Source organism: Colias philodice, chromosome 21 (genome assembly GCF_061535455.1).
Source record: "Colias philodice isolate Cphi_HAF_F1 chromosome 21, ilColPhil1 Martin Lab GWU primary, whole genome shotgun sequence".
NCBI lineage: Eukaryota > Metazoa > Arthropoda > Insecta > Lepidoptera > Pieridae > Colias > Colias philodice.
In genome coordinates, this window is record NC_143106.1 from 729,449 (window position 1) to 754,454 (window position 25,006).

A 25,006-nucleotide genomic window follows, 5' to 3' on the forward strand; every position below is an offset into this window, starting at 1 on the left:
TAATACATACACTCCATGTGAATAATATGCAGAAAAATGTTTTTTATTTATGGACTCAGTGATGGAAATGCTCGACAAGCAACACGTGTTTATCGTGAGCGTTATCCCAATTGGGATTGCTATCCTGATCACCGATTTTTTCTCAGAGTAAATAACGCATACCATGAAGGTCGTATTCCTGGAATTAGAAATCGAATAGGAAGGCCTAGATCAGTCGATGATCGTCTAATATTGACAGAAGTAGAAGAAGATCCTTCAACTAGTACTCGCCGTATTGCTAGACGCACTGGTGTACCAAGAAGTACAGTGCATCGCATATTGAAGAGAAGTGATTTACACCCGTATCATGTACGAGTGAGCAAGCATTAATACCACCTGGCATTAATCACCTGATTATCAACGACGAATTAATTTTTGTCGAGAGATGCTTGATGCTTGGATCAAAATTTTTTTAACTCAATAATTTTTTTTACATTTCTGCATATTCACGTGGAGTGTATGTATTAGGCATTTTTCTTCAAGAAACCAAAGTCGAACAACATCCAAATCACAAGCAAAATCAGTGTCCAATTCAATCGCACTTCAACAAAGAATAATATCGTAATGACGGATTCAAGCTAAACACGCGTGTAGTTCCGAGCTATAAGCAAATCACTGAAATAGTTGAAAGTCAAAGAAAATAATAGTGGGTTCAAGTATCGTCTATGATTGGCCAGAAACAATACAAAAGAATTCCAGCGCGCGCCCATAAAGGCAATAATTCTCGGAATAACTTAATGAGTTGACTACCTGATAATTTCTAATTTGAATGTTGTACGCCAATTTAACATTTTTTTAAATACTTTATACCACACAATTATACCTTTTTGTAATTTGTATGAGATGTAGAAGTTTTTAAAATAAAGTTCCACAGGGTTACCATACATTTTTTTTACACCAGCTTTGTTCAAACTTCAGTGCGTAAATTTTTAAAGCGTAAAATTTTACCTATTTTTTGGTCTAATTTTGTTGTTGTTGTTAATTATGCTTGAGTATCATTTTAATTAGGAAGACTTATGTATTCTTAACAACCTTGAACAAAAAAATAAGAATAAAATAAAAACAGAAATGGTAAAAGTTCATATTAAGCTTACGTGGATGATATTTTTATCAAATTTTGAAAATAAAGCATAAATCAAAAACTTTATGGTTTAGGACAATAAATTTTAGTATTTTTGTTAGATGGGTCGTTTTCAAAATAATTGTACATTACTACAAAATGTTTGTCCCCCTAAAAAATCTTCGAAAAAAATATGGTTACGACTGAAATAAATCATTGTTAACGTTTTACAGACTAAACTTAAGCATACTGCATATCATTTCTGATAAAAAGCAATGAATTGCGATTCAAATTCTTACATAAATTTAATGTGAAAATAAAGTAACAAAAAAAGCTCCATACATTTTTTTATTGTCCCCTATGTGGACGACAATGAAAACCAATATTTTTATCAGAATTTTTGTATGAAACTTCCTATTTTTTTGTATCATAATTAAAAAGCAATGTTTGAAGTGTTATATCTGATAGATTAAACTATTTAAATTACCTTAAATAAACGAAGAATTACATATTATAAAAATGTCCCTATCAATCGTTACAATTTCGTGACATTGATTTATTGACATAATTAACCAACTTCTTGTATCACAAAGAAGAGGAATCTAACTCTAATCATTGGCAACACTGGTCATGTCACGAAAAGTAAGGTCACATTAACGCGCCGCCATTTTGTTCGTCGTCCAGACATGGAAGAAGTCCAGTAGTGTGCTGTGCAAAAAAATTAGTTACAATTTCCTGACGACGTATTCTCAACAAAAGTAAGTACATTTTGAAGAATTCACCTACCGCAATTGTAATATACTTAAATTATGACTAGAGTAATAGATTACACTTTCAATCTAATGGTAAATGTGATTATGTTTTGTGTAAAAGTATTTCTTAGGTTATTTTTTACATGTTACTGACGAACAATTTCTTGACATTTACTGACGTCAGTAAATTGTAGACGGTAAAGCTGTGGTCTCATGTGTAAAGTATGAAAATAAGATATTAAAATGTGTGTTAAATTAATGTAACGAATAAAAATAAAGGAGAAAAACAATAAATCTCTCAAGATTATTTTTTTGTAACTACAGGCCATACTTTTTTAAACCATGATGTAGGGTTAGTAAAGTCGGGCTTAGGGACTTGACTTTTCCCGGGATCTGATAACTTTTTTATAGTGAAAGCGGATCAGTGAGTCTTGGCCTCCAATTTTACAAGTGGTTTCTGATGGGATAACGCTTGCCTTATTGCATTTAGTGTTGATCGCTTTTCCACCCACACGAGTGATGCTTACTTTTGTTTTTATTTTTATTCAAAATACATATATCCAACAGCTTTTTTTAGTTTCAGAATGCCGCTAACCGGTGCTGAACAGCAAAAAAATACATTGAAAAACTAAAAAAGCGAAACCCTGAAATATATGAAAAGAAAAGGAAAACACACCTCGAGAAAGTGAAACAAAGACAAAGAAAAATATCAGATCTTAATGACAGTGAAAAAGAAGCTCGAAGACAAAAATGGAAAGAAGCTAATGATAGAAGAAAAGAAAAGGAAAAGCAAACAGAGAATTATAAAAATTAATGTTTTGTTGATTATTTTGTAACTAAAAGTATATATTTTTTTAACTAGTGACTTCTTACTTTTTTATATGTAATATTACCTTATTCTGAATACAGCCTTACTTTTACAACTTCCTGACATTTCCTAACGAAACAGTTTACTGACAATTTCGTGACGTACAAATATTTTGAAAATGACCCAGATAATAAGTCCCTCTACTCCCCATAACCCGTTGGTCCACTACTTACGGGACACCCTGTATATCGCCTTCTAATCCGTTTTCCCTGTTTAAATTATTAAATAATCAAACTTATCTACTTTCAACCAGATTGAGTGAAAAACATTATATTTTTAATTATTAAATCACTACATAGTAAAAAGCAAAGTCGCTTCTCACACCTGACTGTATGTTTAGCTATCTTTAAAAATACACAACGGATATTGATGTTTTTTTTTTATAGACATAGGTACCTACTTAGTGATTCAAGAAATAGGTTTAAGTAAGTAAGTATATTATTTATTTGGTTTTAGACAAAGCAAGCGGAACCGCGGGCGGAAAGTAGCATAAATGTAAGCTACCTAAAATATATAAAATTGTCAGAAAAAATCCTTGCGATCTCTATCAATCTACCCACGCAGTACAAATGATATTATAGGTATGCAAGTTTATTGCCCACATAAACGTCTACAAGACAAATTAAAAGCTCGTAATTAACCTATTCATTACACAAAGGACTTTTTATCAGGCTGTATCGCTAGCAAGCGCGTGCCGAAGGTGAGAAAAAAAAACAAAATTTGCCCTTGTGTTGCCCGCACTAAGCGATTGTTTCGAAGCTTGCTGAATTCATTGAAACATTTGCAAGTTGAACTCTATACGTGTGATATGAGAAGGCGGCAAAGATTATTCATAATGCAGAACCTCTACGATAGAATCACTTATTTTGAAAATTAACAATTTTTGATGTTTTATAAAATTGTTATATTTGTATATCCTAGTTAAAGGTAAAAAGACATAATTTGGAATAGTCTAGAAACCACTAGTTAAACCAGGGTCTTATATAATAAGGGAAGTATCTAATTTTATCACCCTAATTCGAATGTAGTATAAAAAATTTACTGTAGGTAAAGGTTTACTGTAGGTAAATGTTTCAATAAAATAATAAACGGCTCTTTCACTATTTAAGCGCTTATAACAACAACGCGCTTTTTTAAAAAGTGATGAAAAGGACTTACACAATATATGAAAAACCAAAAACTTTTTATCACATCTACGAAATTATTCTATGACGGAGGGTCGCTCATTTTCCCTCCTCCTCCAGTCTGTCTGTGTTTACGAGGGCGTTCGGCCGTTGCTCCGTACACTGGTCACGCACATTTTCGTTTATAAATAAAACTTATTTGATGCGCTCGATTATTTACGGCTTGTTAAAATATTTATATTCGTAGGTGTATTTATAATTAAAGTTCGGAAGAACTTATCTCAATTAAAAAAAGCAAATAAACAATATCCGAACATAAACAAAAATGAGCGCATGCAATAAAAGTTGCCTTCGTCCAAAAAATTAAAAAAGTAAACAGAACTATGGATTGGCGCGAAAAACTTTTCGGGCGCGTGCTTGTGAAATGCGATTCGCCGGGCACTCAGAACGGTAAATTCGAAAACATACCAACTTTGGAAGCTTTATCCGACTGCGTTGAGGACGGGGAGGGTGCTGTTTGTGCGATATATTTTTCATTTGCGAACATAAGTGATGCAAGTGACGATTTCGGTGTGCGTTTGGAAGAGGTCTACAAAGTGGTTTTTCCCAAATTGAAAGTTGTTGAAGTAGTCTTGTGGGCTCACGTCGGTACCCCTGAAGGTCCAGTAGAGAGAGAAGCTGGATTCCGACGCACTTTGACGGGAAAACCGTGGTTTGCAGTACCATTTCACGATGTCGATACCAAGGTAAGAATTTCAACTATAAAAGTTAAAACAGTTAAACTACGACAACCGTATTTAAATTGAATTTAAGCTGTCACGCGCTTTCACGTATAATAAAGAAGTTTGGAATTTAAATTGGTTCATTCTTTCGGAACAATACAATTGTTTGCCAAATGGCCAATGGGGGAAGTTTTGGGGGAGGTTTTCAATTCTATTACGCAAAGCTTATGCCACCTGCGTAAAATCACTTTGTTTCCGTTTAATGAACCGTATTAATTTTTAAAGCTGCGTAGAGCTGTACATTGAAATTTGAAAGAAAGTAATTTGTCATAATTACATTTTATTTTTTATCTTATTTACGACTATGTTAGTATTATATTATCTACCTTCCAAATATTAGCCCCACTTATAACTCACACTACAAACGTATAATAAATTGAAGAAAAAATAATAAAAAATAGTTACCAAACACAATTTTCACGTAAAAACACACTCGATTTAATTATGGAAACACACGCTTTTCAACAGAAACGGAATGAAATGGCGTACATAAACCTAAGAATTATTATCCACGCAATATAAAGCACCTTTTCCCCTCTATAATTATTCCTAAGAGGTAGGCGAGGAGGGTGTGCACCCTCCTTAGAGCCACAATCAACGCAACACTGTAAAACGAGTAAACAACGATACGTGCTTTACCGAGGGATTTTTATCTGAAAAAACCCGATAAAAAAGACGATAATAAATATAAGTTTCTTACAACGGTTCAGCCTAATACGATTGTTAATGTTAGAGTTAACGAAACTAAAAAATATGACGTCAAAATTTTCAATTTTAAACATTTACGCGAACACATTTTTATTCAAAAAGGCATCGCGCTAAGTCCTCTTCGTACAAAACCTAAAAATATCGCGCTAATTTAAAAGGCAATATTAAAATACCCGGGGAAATTCATAAAATGTGACGCGTTGTTCCTCGAGGGATGTTTTACCCGGCTACTTGGAAAGACATGGAAGAGCCACTTGGAATTATTCCCGGGGACGCCGGTAAATATTGGATGTTTATTCTGGCTGGTGTAACAAATATTGGGTAATCTTACCCTTTTTAGCCTTGTTATATTGCACGCCTCATAAGCGAAGCGTTGAGGTGGGTACTACTGTCGCTTCGCGCAAAACATCTGATTTTTCAAACTTAAAATGTCTTTATGTATCATACATTGCACTTGTAAGATAATACATACACACACATATTAAGAAAAAACACTATTTTTAACATTCATGATATTTTTGATGTCATTTTTGTTATACTAGTTAAAAAACAGTTTTAAAAAGTTCTGTCTTGGACGTCCGTGTGTCTGTATGTGCGGATCCTTTTTAGGGTTCCGTAGCCAAAATGGCAAAAACGGAACCCTTATAGTTTCGTCATGTCCGTCTGTCCGTCTGTCCGTCTGTCCGTCTGTCACAGCCGATTTACTCGGAAACTATAAGTACTACAGTGATGAAATTTGATGGGAATATGTGTTGTATGAACCGCTACAAAAATATGACACTAAATAGTAAAAAAAAGAATTGGGGGTGGGGCCCCCCATACATGTAACTGAGGGATGAAATTTTTTTTTTCGATGTACATACCCGTGTGGGGTATCAATGGAAAGGTCTTTTAAAATGATATAAAGTTTTCTAAAAAATATTTTTCTTAAAGTGAACGGTTTTTGAGATATCAGCTCTCAAAGTCGTAAAAAGTATGTCCCCCCCCCTCTATTTTTATAACTACGGGGTATAAAATTCTAAAAAAAATAGAGGTGATGCATGCTAATTAACTCTTTCAACGATTTTTGGTTTGATCAAAGTATCTCTTATAGTTTTTGAGATAGGTTGATTTAACTGTAATTTATTATATTTGCTGCTACGGAACCCTTTGTGCGCGAGCCCGACTCGCACTTGGCCGGTTTTTCTTGTTAACACGATAGCGACCGAAATACTTTACTAATCGAGTCTTTTTTTTTCTCTTACGCTTGAGTATGCTCAGGAATAGAACCCTTTCATTTTTCAGGGTCTGATTCGATGTGGTTTAATTGTTATTAAATAAACAAAAATAATAATTAATAAATAATTATTAAAAAAAAATTATGAGGCGTGCACTTTTGGATTTTCCAAACTATTGTTATTTGCGGATATTACGTGCATGTTTTAGATGGATTTGATTGAAATTAAATTTGTAACAATAATGTGGTCTACATTTACTACCAGTACTATCTAGACTATACTTATTGCGATTAAATTGATATCAAAATATCAAATACTTTATCCGCCAATCTCAAATATTGTCAAGAAAAAGCTTGCATTATAGGTGATGTGTTGATACCAGCAATTCTGCTATAAGTTAAAATATTGAAACTTCATAGATAAACGACTTTATTTTATTCATGTTTCATTGTATTGAATGTTAAAACTATCAGTTTTAATAGATACTATTTATCGTAATAAATTATAAAAATAGTAAAAATATCAACTATAAAAAACAAATGAATACTAGCACAGACTAATATACTAGGTAATTTTCTGATTGCTACAATACTAATAAATCTAAGGTATACTGTAAAAATATTAAAGCTAAACTAAATTGCACTGCAATAAAACATTAATGTTCCTCTTAAACATTAATGTTCAAAGCAGTGTTTAAATTACATTTTAAAATGGGCACTGAAACAACTGCAAATAATATCATTCTATTAGCTTTTATATCAATACGTTCTAATACACAGCATCTAATTCAAACAAACGCGACGCTTTAAACAAAGCGACTATACTATTATGCAATGCAATATGCATTCCACCTGACTCTACTCGACAAATACTTGACTTTATACGGTATAGTTTTTGACGTAAATTGCATTTTTAATTGAAAAGGATAAGCCCGACTGTAACAAACCTGATATTATTATTTTTTCAAATTTTATCATATTATAGCTCTACCTATGTTCTAAAATAATAGGTATCTTTAAAGAGAAATGTTTAAAATTTGAAGAGAAATATTCATTTCATAACTAGCAATTTTTGCGAGCATTTTAAAATTTAAAAATAAATTAAGCGTACAAACCTACACAAATATTATTTACAAAAAACATAGGCAAAAAATGATAAAATGTAGGTACAGATTACAGACAGACTGTAATTATATTAGGGTAGGTATCGATTTAACCAGCCGAGCGCTAACTGCTCAAAATAGAACGCAGATTGGTAGACACGCAAGCATGGATCTCGTATTGCAACAATATGCGCTAAAAGATCATCTTTTTTTATTATTTATAAACACTTTGTTTCTTTCCCGTGGCCTTTTCTCAAGTATTTAGATAATAAAAGCAAAATTATAAATTATCAGAACATAGTTTAACAAGTAAATTGTTTACAGTTTTAATACACATGTTATGTACCTACTGTATAATTATGTACATTAAAACAGGATTTAACTCTGATACCAATTTAACTTTTTATTAATACCCATTACCCACGTAAAATCAAACTCTACCAACACCAACTTTTATAATGTTAATCGTAGTCAGAAAAAAAGCTTAATTCGCAACAAGTTGTGCATCCTACATCCGATCGGGTGACAAGGTGTTAGACGTTTTGTGGCCTTTTTATGTAATACTAGCTGGCTACCCGCCCGCTATGGCTAGGTTCACCAGCTTTGTAGAAAACTGAATACATTAAATACTAAAACCTTCCTCTTGTATCACTCTATGTATTAAAAAAACCGTTTCTTATCCGTTGCGTAGTTTTAAATATTAAAGCATACAAAGGGAGGGACAGACAGACACGGCGACTTTGTTTTAAACTACATGATATTATGTAGTGATAACGGCTAATATATATGTAACTTGATGTGTATAATTTGCATTGCAATTTGTCTTTTACTAGTATAATAAGCAGTCTGCTTTAAGAAATGCTAAGTGTAGTTGTCACATCTTTAATCTGAATAACTTGAGCTAGTATCGAACTTCGAAATACAGGAACTAACTTATTTAGATCTTCAAAATCACATCGTAAATAATCGATAGCAGTTTAAATTCAAACGTGTCCACTATCTAAATCTATCGTAATATCTTTATTAGAATCGGAAAGGACCATAGACGAAAAAAGAAGAATATAAATATCGTATACAACGTCTCGAAAACATACCAACAATAGTACACCGTTGAGCGATGCGCATAGAAGCATACTGCGGAACAATAACTTCCTGTGCTATTCTGTGTACGCTTTTTTACACACATACACACACGCATGCACACAGTCACATGGTTGGGTGTCCATGCTTGCGTATGTGATAGGATATATTGTATTCGTGTACATGGATTTTGCCTGGGGTAGAATTTTGTAAACTGTAAATTTTGAACGGAACTACGGATGTTTCTCTTTTTTTAGTGTGTCGGGTTTTTTTACATTGAATATGATTTAGTTTATCTTGTAGGCAAAAGTTATAATTTTAATCGTCATTATAATGTATTTAACAGGCTTAAATTCTAGATCTTTCTATATTAATTCGGTAAAAAAAAGATTCTGTATAAAATTTAATAGAAAGTAAAGTACTGTAGGTACACAATATTCTTATTAAACTTACTGCACAGTAAACGGAATGTCCAATGAAGGCTTTCAAAGAAACGACAACGCAATACAATATTGTTAGAAACCAACGGTTTTTCTTTGTAATCGGAATATTTCTTCAAGTTATAGAGACGGGAAAATAATATTACTTTTGCTCTCGTTAAAAATATTTTCCTCAGCGGTCACGATTTTACTGTCTGTCTCCTTAATGCTAGAGGGGACAAACGTTATGATTTTCACGGAACGAAACCATAAGAATTCATAAAGTATCTTGGGGTAAGAGAATACACTTATAAATTAATTTTTCAATTCAATTGGCACATTTTAATGTACCATGAAATAAAAAAAAGACAATGGATGGAATGTTTTGGAAAAACAAAGTACTTACCTAATTGATATTTTACGTCACTTTCTTTGAAGGACTCTTATAAATGAACAAGAAGGAAACACGAAGGTCATATTTGAAATTATTTTTGAATTATTATTGAGGGTACTTAGTACAAGTTTATCCGAAATTAAACGTAGATATTGTCACCTCGAGACGACCTTACCCTCAGCATTTTATTATCTCATGTAATTTGATTTCGTCCTCTATAAATAAACATAATAATTGTCAGACAAAATCTCTCGGGTTTGACTATTAGGTCTTTTATTTACACGTTTTATCATTAACTAGCTTTCCGCCCGCGGCTTCGCCCGCTTTGTCTAAAATATAATAAATTATATACTAAAACCTTCCTCTTGAATCACTCTATCTATTAAAAAAAACCGCATCAAAATCCGTTGCGTAGTTTTAAAGATTTAAGCATACATAGGGACATAGGGATAGAGAAAGCGACTTTGTTTTATACTATGTAGTGAGATTATGATTTAACTGTAATTCTTTGTTATTCTGAGCCGATCGTATCTTACGACTTACGAGTTACGATATTAGTTTTTTGTTACAAAGAAATATTCAAGATGTGAATATTCAGTTCAGAATCACTAGAGAATAGGATTTATAGTAAAATTCAAAAACATTATGACGGTACTTGTATTTCAAAAATGCTAACAGTATCAGACGAAGATCAGACGTTAGTTTGCAACTACAACAAATAAAAATAATTTGGAAAATCCAAAAGTGCACGCCTCATAATTTTTTTTTAATAAATATTTATTAATTATTATTTTTGTTTATTTAATAACAATTAAACCACATCGAATCAGACCCTGAAAAATGAAAGGGTTCTATTCCTGAGCATACTCAAGCGTAAGAGAAAAAAAAAGACTCGATTAGTAAAGTATTTCGGTCGCTATCGTGTTAACAAGAAAAAGGATCCGCACATACAGACACACGGACGTCCAAGACAGAACTTTTTTAAACTGTTTTTTAACTAGTTTAAATAACAAAAATGACATCAAAAATATCATGAACGTTAAAAATAGTGTTTTTTCTTAATATGTGTGTGTATGTATTATCTTACAAGTGCAATGTATTATGTATGATACATAAAGACATTTTAAGTTTGAAAAATCAGATGTTTTGCGCGTAGTGACAGTAGTACCCACCTCAACGCTTCGCTTATGAGGCGTGCAAAATCACCCAGACTCACTTACCTACACGGGAGTTAAGGGGTTTGTATAAAAATATCTGCAGCACAATCCCTATTACTTAAAATTATTACAATTTTAATTATTCAACGTCATATTTGGCATTCTCAAAATATTTTCCACCAAAATGATCCAATTTTACTTGACTGAACGACTTTCTTATTATACACGTCGCATCTCAACTTTATAAGCCGTTTCGTATGCTCAGCACGTTTATGGAAGGATAAAGATTGCGAAAGTAATATGATAGGAAGGTGTTATGGTAGGATATAGGATACATTGTGTGTGGAATACTTAGTGCATTTTATAGAATATAGGTGGGTACCTTGGTGGGTACACAGATCTACTGTTATCTAAATGTTATTTAGTATAAGGGCGCTTGCACACACTCTTTTTGTAACTTAATAATGAAGGTAATGAAAATTATTTTTGTAGCGTACTTATACACAAGGATATTATATAATAGGCTTATAATGTTATCTGATTTGTATTAGTGTGATTCTTTGTAAGAAGAAAGAAAGAAAAAAGCTTTATTGCCAACAAAAATTAAGACTATCTTAACTTAAATAGTAAACACTAGGCAATCGGAACAGACTCAGCCATGCTGTGGGCCACCCGAACAGCGCTGATTTTCAGTCTGCCCGCGTATTTTCCGAGGTCACATTTATATAAAGTTATTGTTGGCTTTACTGTAATTTTATTTAATTCCATTTCTGATATTGTGGAGCACCACTTATAAATTACAATTGTAATTGTTATTTATGCTTTTAAACTAACAGCTTAATCTCTAGCCAAATTATACATTTAGTTTTGCTTCGGGCAATAATCGTAGTAATATGATATCGAATATTGTTCAAAAATTAAAGTTCCTACCATAGTTCCTACTCACCGCCATTGGGCTAACGTGTGTGTAATATAAATCAATAACCACAAATAAAATCCAACGACAAAATTCTTCCCAGAATTATGCAACCAAACTGGACTTATATCTCAAACTTAGTCAGATCAGCATTCCAGTCCTGCGAGTTGTGTCGTCATACCATTGTATAGCTTACCTCATTTTTGTTAAAGCTTACGTCACAAGTACTTGCTATTTTTGGCTTGGAACTTGAGAGTACACGAGGTAAAGTGATTAAGTATCTGTCTGTTTTATCAGAATTCAGAATGATACAGCGAATTTATGATCGTTTGAAGAGGTAGATTGAATGTTTCTGGGTTTAATTTATCTTTGTCAGGTTATACAGCTCCATGTAAGAAGTCTATGAGTAAATAAAAAGTGAATCATCTCAACCGTGATTTTTCCTCAGCACAGAGTACGCTTAACATGAGCATTAACTTTTTTTCTTTTTCTTTTTTGTTTATGGCCTTCCCGATCCCATTATAGGACGGAGTGAGCATTTAGACTGACCATCTGTTCAAAACTTGACATTGGCAGAATCCGTCCTCACTGGGATCGGGAGTTGCCATTTGAAAAAAAGAAGAAGAAGAAGATTTATTATAAACCTAAAATCATTCTGAAATTCTGTACTTATATATTATTGTTTATTTATTCTTGTATGCAAAGCAAGGATATTTATACCTTTGAATAATGGCTCGAGGACACCGTACCTATCTATTAAATGTACCAAAACTAAAAGATAAATCATACTACCAAGTATTTTTGAACACACCTAAGGCATTTCTTTTTCACCAAAACTAAACTACAGCACATACAGCTAGTGTCACTTAAAACCAAGCTATACAAAATAAATAGGCTTTAACTAACGTCTATACAAGAAAACCCGCGGGCTCGAGTCATTCATAAAATTACCCAGCAAGCTCCTTTTGTGGTGCACCAAGGGTTGACGTCTTGACAAGAGCCCTCGTCTTTCATACAGCCTTTAAGTTCAGCTCTAGCGACACTTTCATACTTGAGGGACTTAACCGTATGGTAAGAAATATATGCTGTAATTAAGACGGTGAAAATATCTCATTTACAGGTGCATAATTTGTAGGATAGGAAGTAAAGTTACATTTCGCACCATATATTTATATTGGTACTAACTTATGATGTTTATATTTAAAAAACCCACTAAGTTTAAAACTGATCATTTACTGACCTAAAGAGCAGGCTCGTTAAACTGTTATTGGTACTACAGATACAAAAATCACCTATAAAAGATTACATTAAAAAAGGTAGGTACGTTATTTAACAGCCTATATACCTAATTTCAACTGACTCTATATGTCTTAAAACCTTATAATAAATCGATGTACATGTGTTCTACTATAATTTTTCAGCTTGAAGAACAAATTATAAAATTGGCTTGGAGAATATAATATAAAATTATATTATGCAGAAGTCATCCTTCTAAGAATATTTTAATCAATATCGTGCCGTAACTTGAGACATCCAATGCTGTTTTTTAACACGTGTAGTAGTCATCTTCTTATACCTTCATAATGAAATAAAACAACTTATTTAACGTTTATGTATGCTTTCTTGGAAATCAGTGTCTGCTGGTAGCTTAAAAATGACAATTCATAAATTATTGTTGAGTTTAAAATTCATATAAAGTAAAATAAAACATTCCAAGTTTAATAAAACTTGTAATAAATACCGATCCTACCTACTTCAATAACAGGCATCTACAAGACTAGTATACAACTGCTTTTCTCCAAGCTTTTGTCCCATCTTATACTCTAGGCTGGAAGGACCCCAAACAGACAACAGTTTACAAACAATTGACTCAATAAAATACAATTAGATACAGGTCTATAGATAGGGTTGAAGTAATCACAGTCATGTAGTGGGGTGAGCAGGGACCCGTTATAATTATATTGCTAAGTGATGTTATATAACATGGGGTAATTAAGGCTTATAATTGATGGGTAGATAAAATCTAATCGTTAAAAATAATTGCCCTTATTCTTCCTGATTTCCCGAAGTATCTTTTTTATCTGATTGTAAATAAATGTCGTTACTACTTTTATTTAAAAGTTAAAACTTATATTTAAACTAGCTTACCGCCCGCGGCTTCGCCCGCTTTGACTTAAACCTAATAAATTATATACTAAAACCTTCCTCTTGAATCACTCTATCTATTGAAAAAAACCACATCAAAATCCGTTGCGTAGTTTGAAACATTTAAGCATACAAAGGGACATAGGGACAGAGAAAGTGACTTCGTTTTATAGTATGTAGTGAAGATAATGATTACAAAACAGAAAATAATTATATCTACTCGTTAATCTCACAAAGCAATTTCCCTGTCTTCACGTTGTTATCCAACTCTGTGAAATGTAAAAAATCTGAGCATGATAATATGTCCAAGGGAATATGAAAATTCCAATAACATTCCATTCTATCCAAAAATGCGATGATAGCAAAACAATTTTAAATACGCGTCTTTATCACAGAAATGAATATATTTTTATCACCACTAAATTCAATTAAAATTTACAACCACTTTACACGTGTGTATAGCCTTCTAAATTGAATGACGTTCCCTCTACCCTAAAGGTACTACACAAATGGGTAGCCACTCAGCCGTGCTATCTTAAATACAATAAAAATAAAACAATCAGAAATATGCAACTTTATTACATACGAAGAATACCAAAAATTGCCATTCTCTGTCCCTACGTCCCTTTGTAGATATGCTTAAATCTTTAAAACTACGCAACGGATTTTGATGCAGTTTTTTTAATAGATAGAGTGATTCAAGAGGAAGGTTTTAGTATATAATTTATTAGGTTTTAGACAAAGCGGGCGAAGCCGCGGGCGGTAAGCTAGTATTTAATGAATACTAGAAATAGCAACAAACGACCCTTAAATTCAATTAAAATTTACAACCTACATAGCTATATTGCACGTGTGTATAGGCAGCCTAAATTCAATGACGTTCCTTCTACCATGCTTCTACCCTAAAGGTACTACACAAATGGGCACTCGGCCGTGCTAACTACCGGCTCGGGGACTCTTAATCTTGCTCGTTTTGTTCTAATTCTCTATTGTGCTCCCAATTGATTTCCTGGAGTCCTATTGTTAACTGGCTGAATGACTAGAGATGCTTTATGCGTGTAAATTGTAAGATTAATTCTTTGCCATTCAAAGTTACTATAGAAGTGGTTTTAAAAGAATATCAGACAATTCCCTGTTTATCCACAATTGTTTTATTCGTCAATTATTGTAATTCACAATTATTTTTTTGATCATAGATTTTTTCAGAGATTATTTTTATTATCATTTACCTATTTAAACATATTTCTACGCCCTATCTATACTAATATTATAAAGCTGAAGAGTTTGTTTGTTTGTTTGAACGCGCTAATCTCGGGAACTACTGGTCCGATTTGAAAAATTCTTTCGGTGTTAGATAGCTCATTTATCGAGGAAGGCTATAGGCTATATGCCATCACGCTACGACCAACAGGAGAGGAGCCACGGGGGTGAAACCGCGCGGAGCGGCTAGTTACTGATAAGTATCGGTCGATTTTAACTACTGAAGTAAACAATGTCGTTCCACAATCGATTGCTTTATGTATTTCTTAAATAATTTAGTCAAATAGCTATAAATGTTTCCGAAAAATCTATATCATCATTACCCTATATTCCCAATCGATACCAGTTAATTTTCTCTTTAAATTCAAGTTACATAAGCTCGGCAATTTTTCATGCCCATGAGAGGGTGAACCCCTCTCGTCTGAAGCTCATTTCCCTCATAATGAGCCTGGCTAGCTTCGCACAGATGGGGCACCGTAATACAATACAAAATATTGGGTATATACTGAGTAGTTTAGCTCATTTGTCCTTGGGAAACTTTAAGTTGTATATATGTATTGATTAGAAAGTTCTCGAATGCAGGCTGTTTGGAGATTTGTTCGACTCTATGTCTGCAATTTCAATTTAAACTTTGGACAATATCCAAACATAGCAATACTGAATACTATTATTGATCTACTTTTATATGTAGGTACGTTAATTTGATACGCACTCAAAAAAAAGGAATAGGTACTAGCCTATGAAAATGAGTTTAATTTAAGGAACTATGTATAAAAGTGTGGTAAAAATAACAATACTAAAGCAAATGCAATAAGCAGTATCCATTTCAACCTCACAAAGCCATATACATTTCAAGAAGAGCACTGAAACATGATCTATTTGAGCCTTGCCTTCATAGCGACGCAACAAAGGCCTTTGCAGGAAATACCACAATAACAATCGTCAATCCCCTTGATGAGTAACTATGCTACAGTAAGTATGCTACAGTACTAAGGAATGTAGGTCACACGACCTCTTGCTCCTGCAAGCTTTCAGATCACTCTGGAGATTAAAATGATGAGAAGTTCCTGGTTGTGGCTTGGTTTATTGTAGTTGCAATGCTTATAAAACTGTATACATAGCAAAACTCGTACATGATGAAGAAAAAATACATACAAGGATGTCGTAGTGAAATTTGCAGATACCTGTAATTAAACATATTCTTTTTTTGCAATTTGCGCTACGGTTCTGTTTTTTGCTTTTGTTTCTAGATTCACACTTAGTTTCGAGTAAAGGCTACACAGTACACATTTTATATTTTTCCTTCATGTCATGTTCTTTCTTCGTATACTCTTTGACTACATATACATATTAAAATTACTAGCTTTCCGCCCGCGGCTTCGCCCGCATTTTCAAAGATAAACCCGCATAGTTCCCGTTCCCGTGGGATTTCCGGGATAAAACCTATCCTATGTGTTAATCCAAGTTACCCTCTATATGTGTGCTAAAATTCATTGTAATCGGTTCAGTAGTTTTTGCGTGAAAGAGTAACAAACATCCATACAAACTTTCACATTATTTTATAATATTAATAGGATTAAGTACTATAATAGCCTACATAGCTTTTGCTTTAACTTTATATACGTATTTCAACTTTCAGCTAACATAAATCGAATTGCACGCCTCATAAGCGAAGCGTTGAGGTGGGTACTACTGTCACTTCGCGCAAAACATCTGATTTTTCAAACTTAAAATGTCTTTATGTATCATACATTGCACTTGTAAGATAATACATACACACACATATTAAGAAAAAACACTATTTTTAACGTTCATGATATTTTTGATGTCATTTTTGTTATTTAAACTAGTTAAAAAACAGTTTAAAAAAGTTCTGTCTTGGACGTCCGTGTGTCTGTATGTGCGGATCCTTTTTCTTGTTAACACGATAGCGACCGAAATACTTTACTAATCGAGTCTTTTTTTTTCTCTTACGCTTGAGTATGCTCAGGAATAGAACCCTTTCATTTTTCAGGGTCTGATTCGATGTGGTTTAATTGTTATTAAATAAACAAAAATAATAATTAATAAATATTTATTAAAAAAAAATTATGAGGCGTGCACTTTTGGATTTTCCAAATTATTTTCATCTATTATACAAAACCGGACCGCATTAGATACTCATACATTATTTATATTTCAATTACGAGTTCAAATAAAATGTATTCCAAAATATTCCTGTCCGTTAGCAGTTATATTTGGAGTTCAAATAAATGCGGTTTCCGGTGGCTCCCTATTTATACACGGTAATGATGAACAAACACCACGCTCGTCTGTATTTGTAATTTCTTTTATGTCTTCATTAGGAATTGTATTTTACAATTTGTTAAATCAACATAACACTTTGTTTAATATGGACTTAAGGAATAGTGGTAAAAAGGTCAATAAAGAGAGTGATTACAGGTTAACGTTCGCCGATATCAATTTAATCCGATGTAATTTTTTATCTAATTTCACACCTCTTAAATACTCTATAAGCATAAAATTGTATATGTACTAGTGGTCCGCCCCGGCTTCGCCCGTGGTACCTACATGTTTAAACTATCCTATCTCTCAAGTTGGATCGAACTGCACATGGTGTGCGAATTTTATTATAATCGGTTAAGTGGTTTAGGAGTCCATTGAGGACAAACATTGTGACACGAGATTTATATATATATATATATATATATATATATATATATATATATATATATATATGTTTATATGTATAAGTTACGCTTTGTACCCAAAAAGTTTTCATAACTTACCGGATACTTCGCAAACAATCCACGAAGATACCTCACACATTGTCTGACCAAACAAATCAGTAATAAATATTCATGTAACATCGCATTTGCACATCACACCTACCCTACATATAAAAATAAACACTCGCAAAGAATCGTCTAATTTACGCCTTGTAAAAGGAATTAAAAACTTGCATCATACAGATTTCAGAGCCTCGTCTTTTGACTTCCATTTGCAATAGACTCGTGAAACAAAACATTTCCAATCGACTGAAACGCAATGTTGAAGCCTTGTTCTACCCTTGAGAGCGTCGGCTTTTAGTTGATTACATCACGGGAAAAAATCCACGAATAATGAACGAATAATGCAAATAATAGTGATCTTTTTCGATGAAACCCCGTGATGGATCGCGATTTTTAATCCCAGATATTGGTTTTTATTTGCGAGTACGAAATGAAACAAAGAGCCATTTTAATTTTACTTCTTCTGCGTGTTTAATTACGTTCATGTTCAATTATTATGTTTTCGCAAATAGAGTCAGAACTTAATCGAATAATGTACCCGTTGCATGTTCATTAACAGTGTTATTATTTACTGGGCAACGAAATTGCTATCGTGCAAACACGGAAGCTGCATTGTATTGTAGCTGCATTTGTAAAACATTATATTTTATGTTATCTGTTATTACTATTACTTTTTTATATTCTGTGTTATTGCTGATAGATTGGAAATGACTAATGAGAAAGTTAAATAATATCGGCTAACCTAAGCGGCTAACACAATATCTTAAAACACCATGTGCTATCTTACGTAAATATTAGATTAATTAAAAATGACAATGTAGGTAAAGCTTGTATTCAAATCATAACGACATGCTCATTTAATATGCGTGTAACATTGTAAAATCCACATACTGAAGGAAGTTACATAAATGTTATTTATTTAATTTTATTTTAAAGAATAAAATGTTATTTGGACTCTATATAAAATCCGAGTATATCATAACTTCACAAAAACTCATATCTATGACTATTGTAGCTTCACATAACGTAAACACACCAATTTGTACTGAATGACGTACAAAGGGACATGGCAAAACCATTTCATAAAGGACCATCTCACGTCCGCCGGATTGCCATCGACAGGCGGATTACCTGCATTGGTTTTGATTGCTTTCGAGGTAATTGGCGTTGCATGGCTGATGGAATTAATGTGACATTTTAAAATGTTTGATATTTTGTACATAAATTAGGGAATCAATCTCTGTGTACATTTTTTAACGACATCCAACATTCGTGTTAAATGTACACATATTGCACGTACCCACCCATAAACATTCAATGGACAAGTACCTACTACCCTACTAGTCAAATAGTTATGCACTAGAAGAATATCATTTCTTCTTTCACAGCCATGCTGAGACTGTTAATCCTACCTAATTCAGGAATAAAGACTTCTGTAAGTGTAAAACATTATAACGACCACAACCTGACTATAGTAAGGTGGATGTTATAATACTTTTCCCACCGAACTAAACAATGACATGGCATATTTGATATCCATACTAATATTATAAATGCGAAAGTAACTCTGTCTGTCTGTCTGTTACTCAATCACGCCTAAACTACTGAACCAATTTGCATGAAATTTGGTATGGAAATATTTTGATACCCGAGAAAGGACATAGGCTACCTTTTATTGCGAAATATGTACCACGGGCGAAGCCGGGGCGGACCACTAGTTTCCCATAAATTCACGCTTCAGTGATAAACTGATAACTGAAGAAAATTATAGAGACATTATCAAATCTAACGATCGAACTCATTCAGTATCCATGCAATTGAAATAGTCACACGGTCACGGTTTGTGGTCAAGCTACCCGAATAAACGAAATGTATCCTACCGTGACTCCTCTTCTCTATCGAGCCATGTCTCATTCACAAAATTACAGCATTTTCTTCAAATAAAATATACAGAACTTTTACGTTTTCTTTACAACGATGTTTAACAAAATTATGGTACTGCCCATGTAGAATATATAAACATTATTGAATAAAGTCTCATAAAGGGAGAATACTTAACAATGTATATGGTGCTAACCATATAAACATACAAACTGCGGAAATGCGGAATAATAGGTGGAGGTACTCACAAATATAACAATGTTTGTATTACCGTTGACATCATGTAACATAATATAATCATACATTCCACACTGTGACCATGCTTGCTGTAAAGCGTTCAAATCGTTGGCATCAATAGTATAATGAATAAATCGTTTTTTTAATCCGCTTATAATTGTAAAAAGTCTTTAATTTCTATACATGTACTTTAACAATTCCATAACATCTCCTTACAGCGTCGTCTCACCCAGAAATACAGTATCGCAGTGGGCATACCCACCCTAGTCATCCGCGGTAGAGCAGTCCGGGACGCCCTCCTCAGTGACCCAAAAGGGGAACGGTTCCCCTGGCCAGCTCCACCACTGAACGAAGTGCTGCGAGGTGTGGAACTGATAGGGGATGAGAATAAACGCTATGAAGATCTGCCTGCTGATGCTGTGAGGGTGTTTTATTTTGCTGCGCATTGGGTATGTGCATTTGTTTTGATATAGCGTCAATTAATTTTGAAGTGAAACTTCTTAGGGGCATTGAGAGTAAAATTTGAAGGTCACGTCATGGCAATACGTCAAGTAAGGCGACGATTTTGGTATCTTTGAATCTTGCCAAAGAAATTTCACTTTTGACACGTGTGCTCAGCACACACGCTCTTTTTTATTTAAAGCTTTCAAAAATAATGTCACGTGATTTTTATAAACCATATTTACTATATTATCTAAGACAGCTTTACAATTCAGATGAGCGATACTTTGACATAAGTTCATATTCTAGTGTCCGCCATGCCGTTCCTTCGCGCCAAGTCTCTGCACAACACTCAACGCGGTGCGCAAACGCAGAGTCAAGTACGCGAACACGCAGCTTATACTCGTATCTAGTGATAGGTAAGTGTTATTTAAATAAATTCTTATAGAATTGTTGGTTTAACCTCGAACAAATTTAGGTAAGTATATCTGAAAAAAAAAACAGGTAAATGTCGTCTTAACAGCGTCTTAAGTATAACAAATGATTGGTAATTTTTTTAAACATATGCTATTTTTGCTAATATAAACTTGAATAAACTTCGTGTACGGTTTAGGTATATCTGTAGCGAAAATTTCCTACTTTTTCCAAATGAAACAGATTGAAGTAACCAATCTTAAAAGAATATACCGAAAAGCATTGCATTTATTTCAATTATTGTGTTAAAAATCAAAACAAATGCAAACAAAGCCGCGGTACGCACTGAGTTATGGAATTAAAACAATTAGGTACCTTACAGTGTCTGCGGGAGTGGCTCAAACAATATTAACAGACTCAATTCAGCGTTGAAAGCCAAATTAATTAAATTCTTCACTCGGAAACTTCTAGGTAATTTGCTTTTAACGTTCGTTTACTTGTTATGTAAATATGGACAAATAAACGTAGGAAAGTTAAGTTATTACGTTTCGAAATTTTCTTCGTTATATAAAATTCGTAGAAACCAAGTTCATTGTGAATTATTGAAAATACTTATAATTTTTTTTTGCCTCCGAATCAAGCGCCTCATACCTTGTTTAACTTGTGTTGATTGCTTGGAAATTAAAATCTTAATTCAAAAGATAAAATAATAACAATATATCGTCTGAGCACAGGTCTGAGTAAAAAAATAATAGAACATTTTTCGAGATTCGAGAACATCGTTCATTTACAAACAATACATAAATTAAGACAACTTATAGACACGACAATCGCCTCAACTAGGAATATACCTGTACTAGAGACAATAATTGGACCCGACTAGATACTAAGTAATAAAATGTCGTATTTACCCCCAAACTATTATCACTACAAGACCTGTAAACACATGAATATAAACAACCTACCTACCCACTTCATATCATTCAGCAAGCGCGTCCATTTCAAAAATAATTACAAGCTACCCTCACGTAGATGTAATCTAAAACATGGGGGACGGAGCGCACTTGAAACCCACCCCTATTTCCATAAAACAGGATATATTATCCCCTGAATGTTTCAAGAGGTGGTGTCAAGTGATAGGAACCACTCAAGGATTGCCTGGAATGGCTGGAAAAGATAACCTGTCGAATATGTCTTTCAGTTTTGAAGCGTTCATATTTTTGTGCATTTGAATATTTCTAAAGTTTGTATGGGGATATGACATTTTTTGAAATAGATTAATGGATTGGAATATTTTGCACGTATTTCAGTGCTAACAAACATTGCTGATAAGCGTAATTTTTTGTTATATTTGATAGAATAAACGAATGCAACTAGGGCGACTTTAAGGTTTTGTTATGTCCACCATACATTTGGATAAATTAAATTTGTATTGTTAAGCTCATTTATACAAATGCATAAAAAGCACTTTTAAATAAAATATCTTAAGTGAATTAATTTAATTTAGACCGTAAAATATAGCTGATGATAAACGTTGTAGAAACTCATTATTGTAATAAATTCTCTAATGCTTCCTTTGCTTTAATTAAGCTTTACAAGTTTTAAAGTCCTTTCAAATATTTGGAATATAAATTACATAATTAGATAATGAACTCTTTGGTTGTAACTTAATTGTTAATTTTGTTATAATGAATTTCTAAAATATAAATAGGTACCTCGCACAAGCACAGGCTGTTGTGAATCCACGTCTAACATATTTTAATCTCCATTTAAACCTCACAAGCTTTTCATGTTTTTAAACTTGACTAACTCAATAAGATCCATTCAAAGATCCTTACAAATTCCAGGATGGCTACAACTTATTTAATTAATTAAATTTGTAAAGTTTTGACATTTTATGAACAAGCTTTTAAAACAAACTTGATGTTATGCAAATGTTATGCTTTCATATTAATAACGTTAATAACCTCATTTGTATAAAAAGGGCTCCTATATTAACAGTATCATTCATATTTTAAAAATTAGAATTAATGTTGCTGGTTTGTTAAAAAATAATGGGACTTTACATCGTTTCAACTTACATATAAATAATAATCCTGAAGAAATCCTCAAGAAAATTATAACCACATTAAAAAACAGTTTAAATTGCAAAGCACATGCATGTGATTTTATTTGAGACGGCAGTATAATCGCAAAGCATAAAACACGAAATTATGCAACGTTTAAAACGTACTACAGAACGCACCCATTAAGAAACGGCGGGTGAAATGCGCGCGAAACACCGTCGGAAAAACATGGCTGCTTGGCGGTCACGGGTAGGGTTACCATCGTACTTATGTGAACATCGTGATAAGACTGGAAAATTTAATACCCCTGAGAGCCATGTGCGTATTTTTTATAGGTACAAGATAAAATTCGAATAAATATTGTATTTTCCGAATTCCGATCGCCGTATCGGATCTTGACCGGTCTGGGAACAAAATATATATGGAGTAAGTTTTCGAAACAAAACTCACTATTTTGTTTGTTAGAAGTATCGTCGAGTTTTTATATATGACGGCGCCACCGTCGAAGCTTTAAAAAATAACGAACGACGAACCGATATAAAGCAGCGCGCGCGCACGACTCGGGTCATTCGTTCGCCGACCGTTGCCGAGTGCACATCTATTACGAGCTTACTATAGCTTATTTGTGATATTTATTTTATTAGTGGTCATAATTGTAATACCAAGTGATTGTATTAAGAAACGACTGTATTGTAAAACTGACATGATTTAAAAGAGCAACTATGGAGTTTCTTGCCGGTTCTTCTCTGTAGATACTGCTTTCCGAATCGGTGGTAAATAAAGAAATGTTTGAGTTAGAGGTGTTTCTTTGCTCGATTACCCAACGCAACGCCCACATTCTACACCTTTCGCCGATATCAGAATTGGGATCAAATCGAGCAAATGAGAAAGCATGTGGCGATAACCTGGATATAATTAATACGTGCGCTGATTAAAAGACAAAATGCCGCAACCACGTGGCACTTCGATCCAGTTTCAACGGGAAGAGGCATCCTACAGATCTACGAGCATACGTGTCACTGAGCAGCCGGTGACAAAGGGAGAGCTCGTTATGTGCGGGCAGGGTGGCAACTTCGCCTCGCGCTGCGCGGATGCCACTACCGCTCGCACCACCGAGTCGGACCCCGTATGATCGAGAGCAGCGCTTCATCATGACTTCACAAGTCTGGCATCGCAGCGTTATCGCAGTAGCAGTGGCGCGGGCGGTGCGCCTACAAGCCGTGTGGTTCATGGCAGAGGAGGGTTATTGTGTAACGAAACGACGCGTTGGCAGCTGCCACTCGGCACATGTATGAGGCTAAGTGCTGGTGAATCTGGTCAGTCGTACTATTTTTATTACTATGTTTCTGATGTTCTCTTGTAAGAAATCGGTCAGTAGATAACATTTCACTTTGAGTGTGCAATTAGATAAAGAAAGTAAGGTTTTTAAAATGTAGTAACTTATTTGAAAGAAAAAGAAATTTATTGCCAAAAACAAAATTTATCTTAAAATTAATTGAGGAAAATCGTCACAGCCTCAGCTAAATGCTGCATAAAAACAGCGCTGATTTACAGGCCGTACAGATTTTGTTAAAAGTTGTAACCTACAAGACCAGTGTATAGTTAAATCTTTTTGCATTTAACTCGACTTATTCACGCAGTGATGTTATTATTAGGTCGTGCGATATTGCTTTACGGTTTTGTAGTTAGTTAAATCTTATTCCATTACATTTAGCCCATCTTAGTTACGCAGTGATAAATTATTATCAGTACCTAGGTCGTGTGACTTGTATTTCACTTATTCAGGGACACGTTTACTTGAGTAGGTAATTCACGTTATTTAAAAAAAAAAACACTTCGCGGCGTAAGCACTGACTTCAAGATGAATTAAGTAACGACTTGCTTTAATGTTGGTTAGTTTGTGAGCTAACACTAGAGAAAGAAAGCGCAATAATTTGTACACTGCATCCAGATACTTCAATCGAACGTAAACAATAAACATTCACTTGTCCGTGTATCGGAACAAAAAACAGTATGCGAATTACTTTTAAATTAGTTTCTTAGCTACCCGCGTTAGTTTCTTGACTACCCGCATTCATTTCTTGAACTACCTGCGTTAGTTTTTATTTAGACTATACCCTTGACAAATAGCAATTAATTGCTACACAAAGAC

General features: G+C 33.7%; 1 protein-coding gene across 1 annotated transcript in view; it reads left to right on the forward strand.

Moving 5' to 3' along the window:
- The first annotated feature begins 3,978 nt into the window (after positions 1–3,978).
- Positions 3,979–25,006, forward strand: part of LOC149478612 (nucleoredoxin-like) — a 44,300-nt gene continuing 23,272 nt past the window's right edge. The window contains exons 1-3 of the mRNA XM_089709011.1: positions 3,979–4,589; positions 20,152–20,382; positions 20,684–20,793. Of these exons, the coding sequence (XP_089565137.1) occupies positions 4,227–4,589; positions 20,152–20,382; positions 20,684–20,793 (704 nt within the window). The 5' untranslated portion in view covers positions 3,979–4,226. The remainder of the gene's footprint in view (positions 4,590–20,151; positions 20,383–20,683; positions 20,794–25,006) is intronic.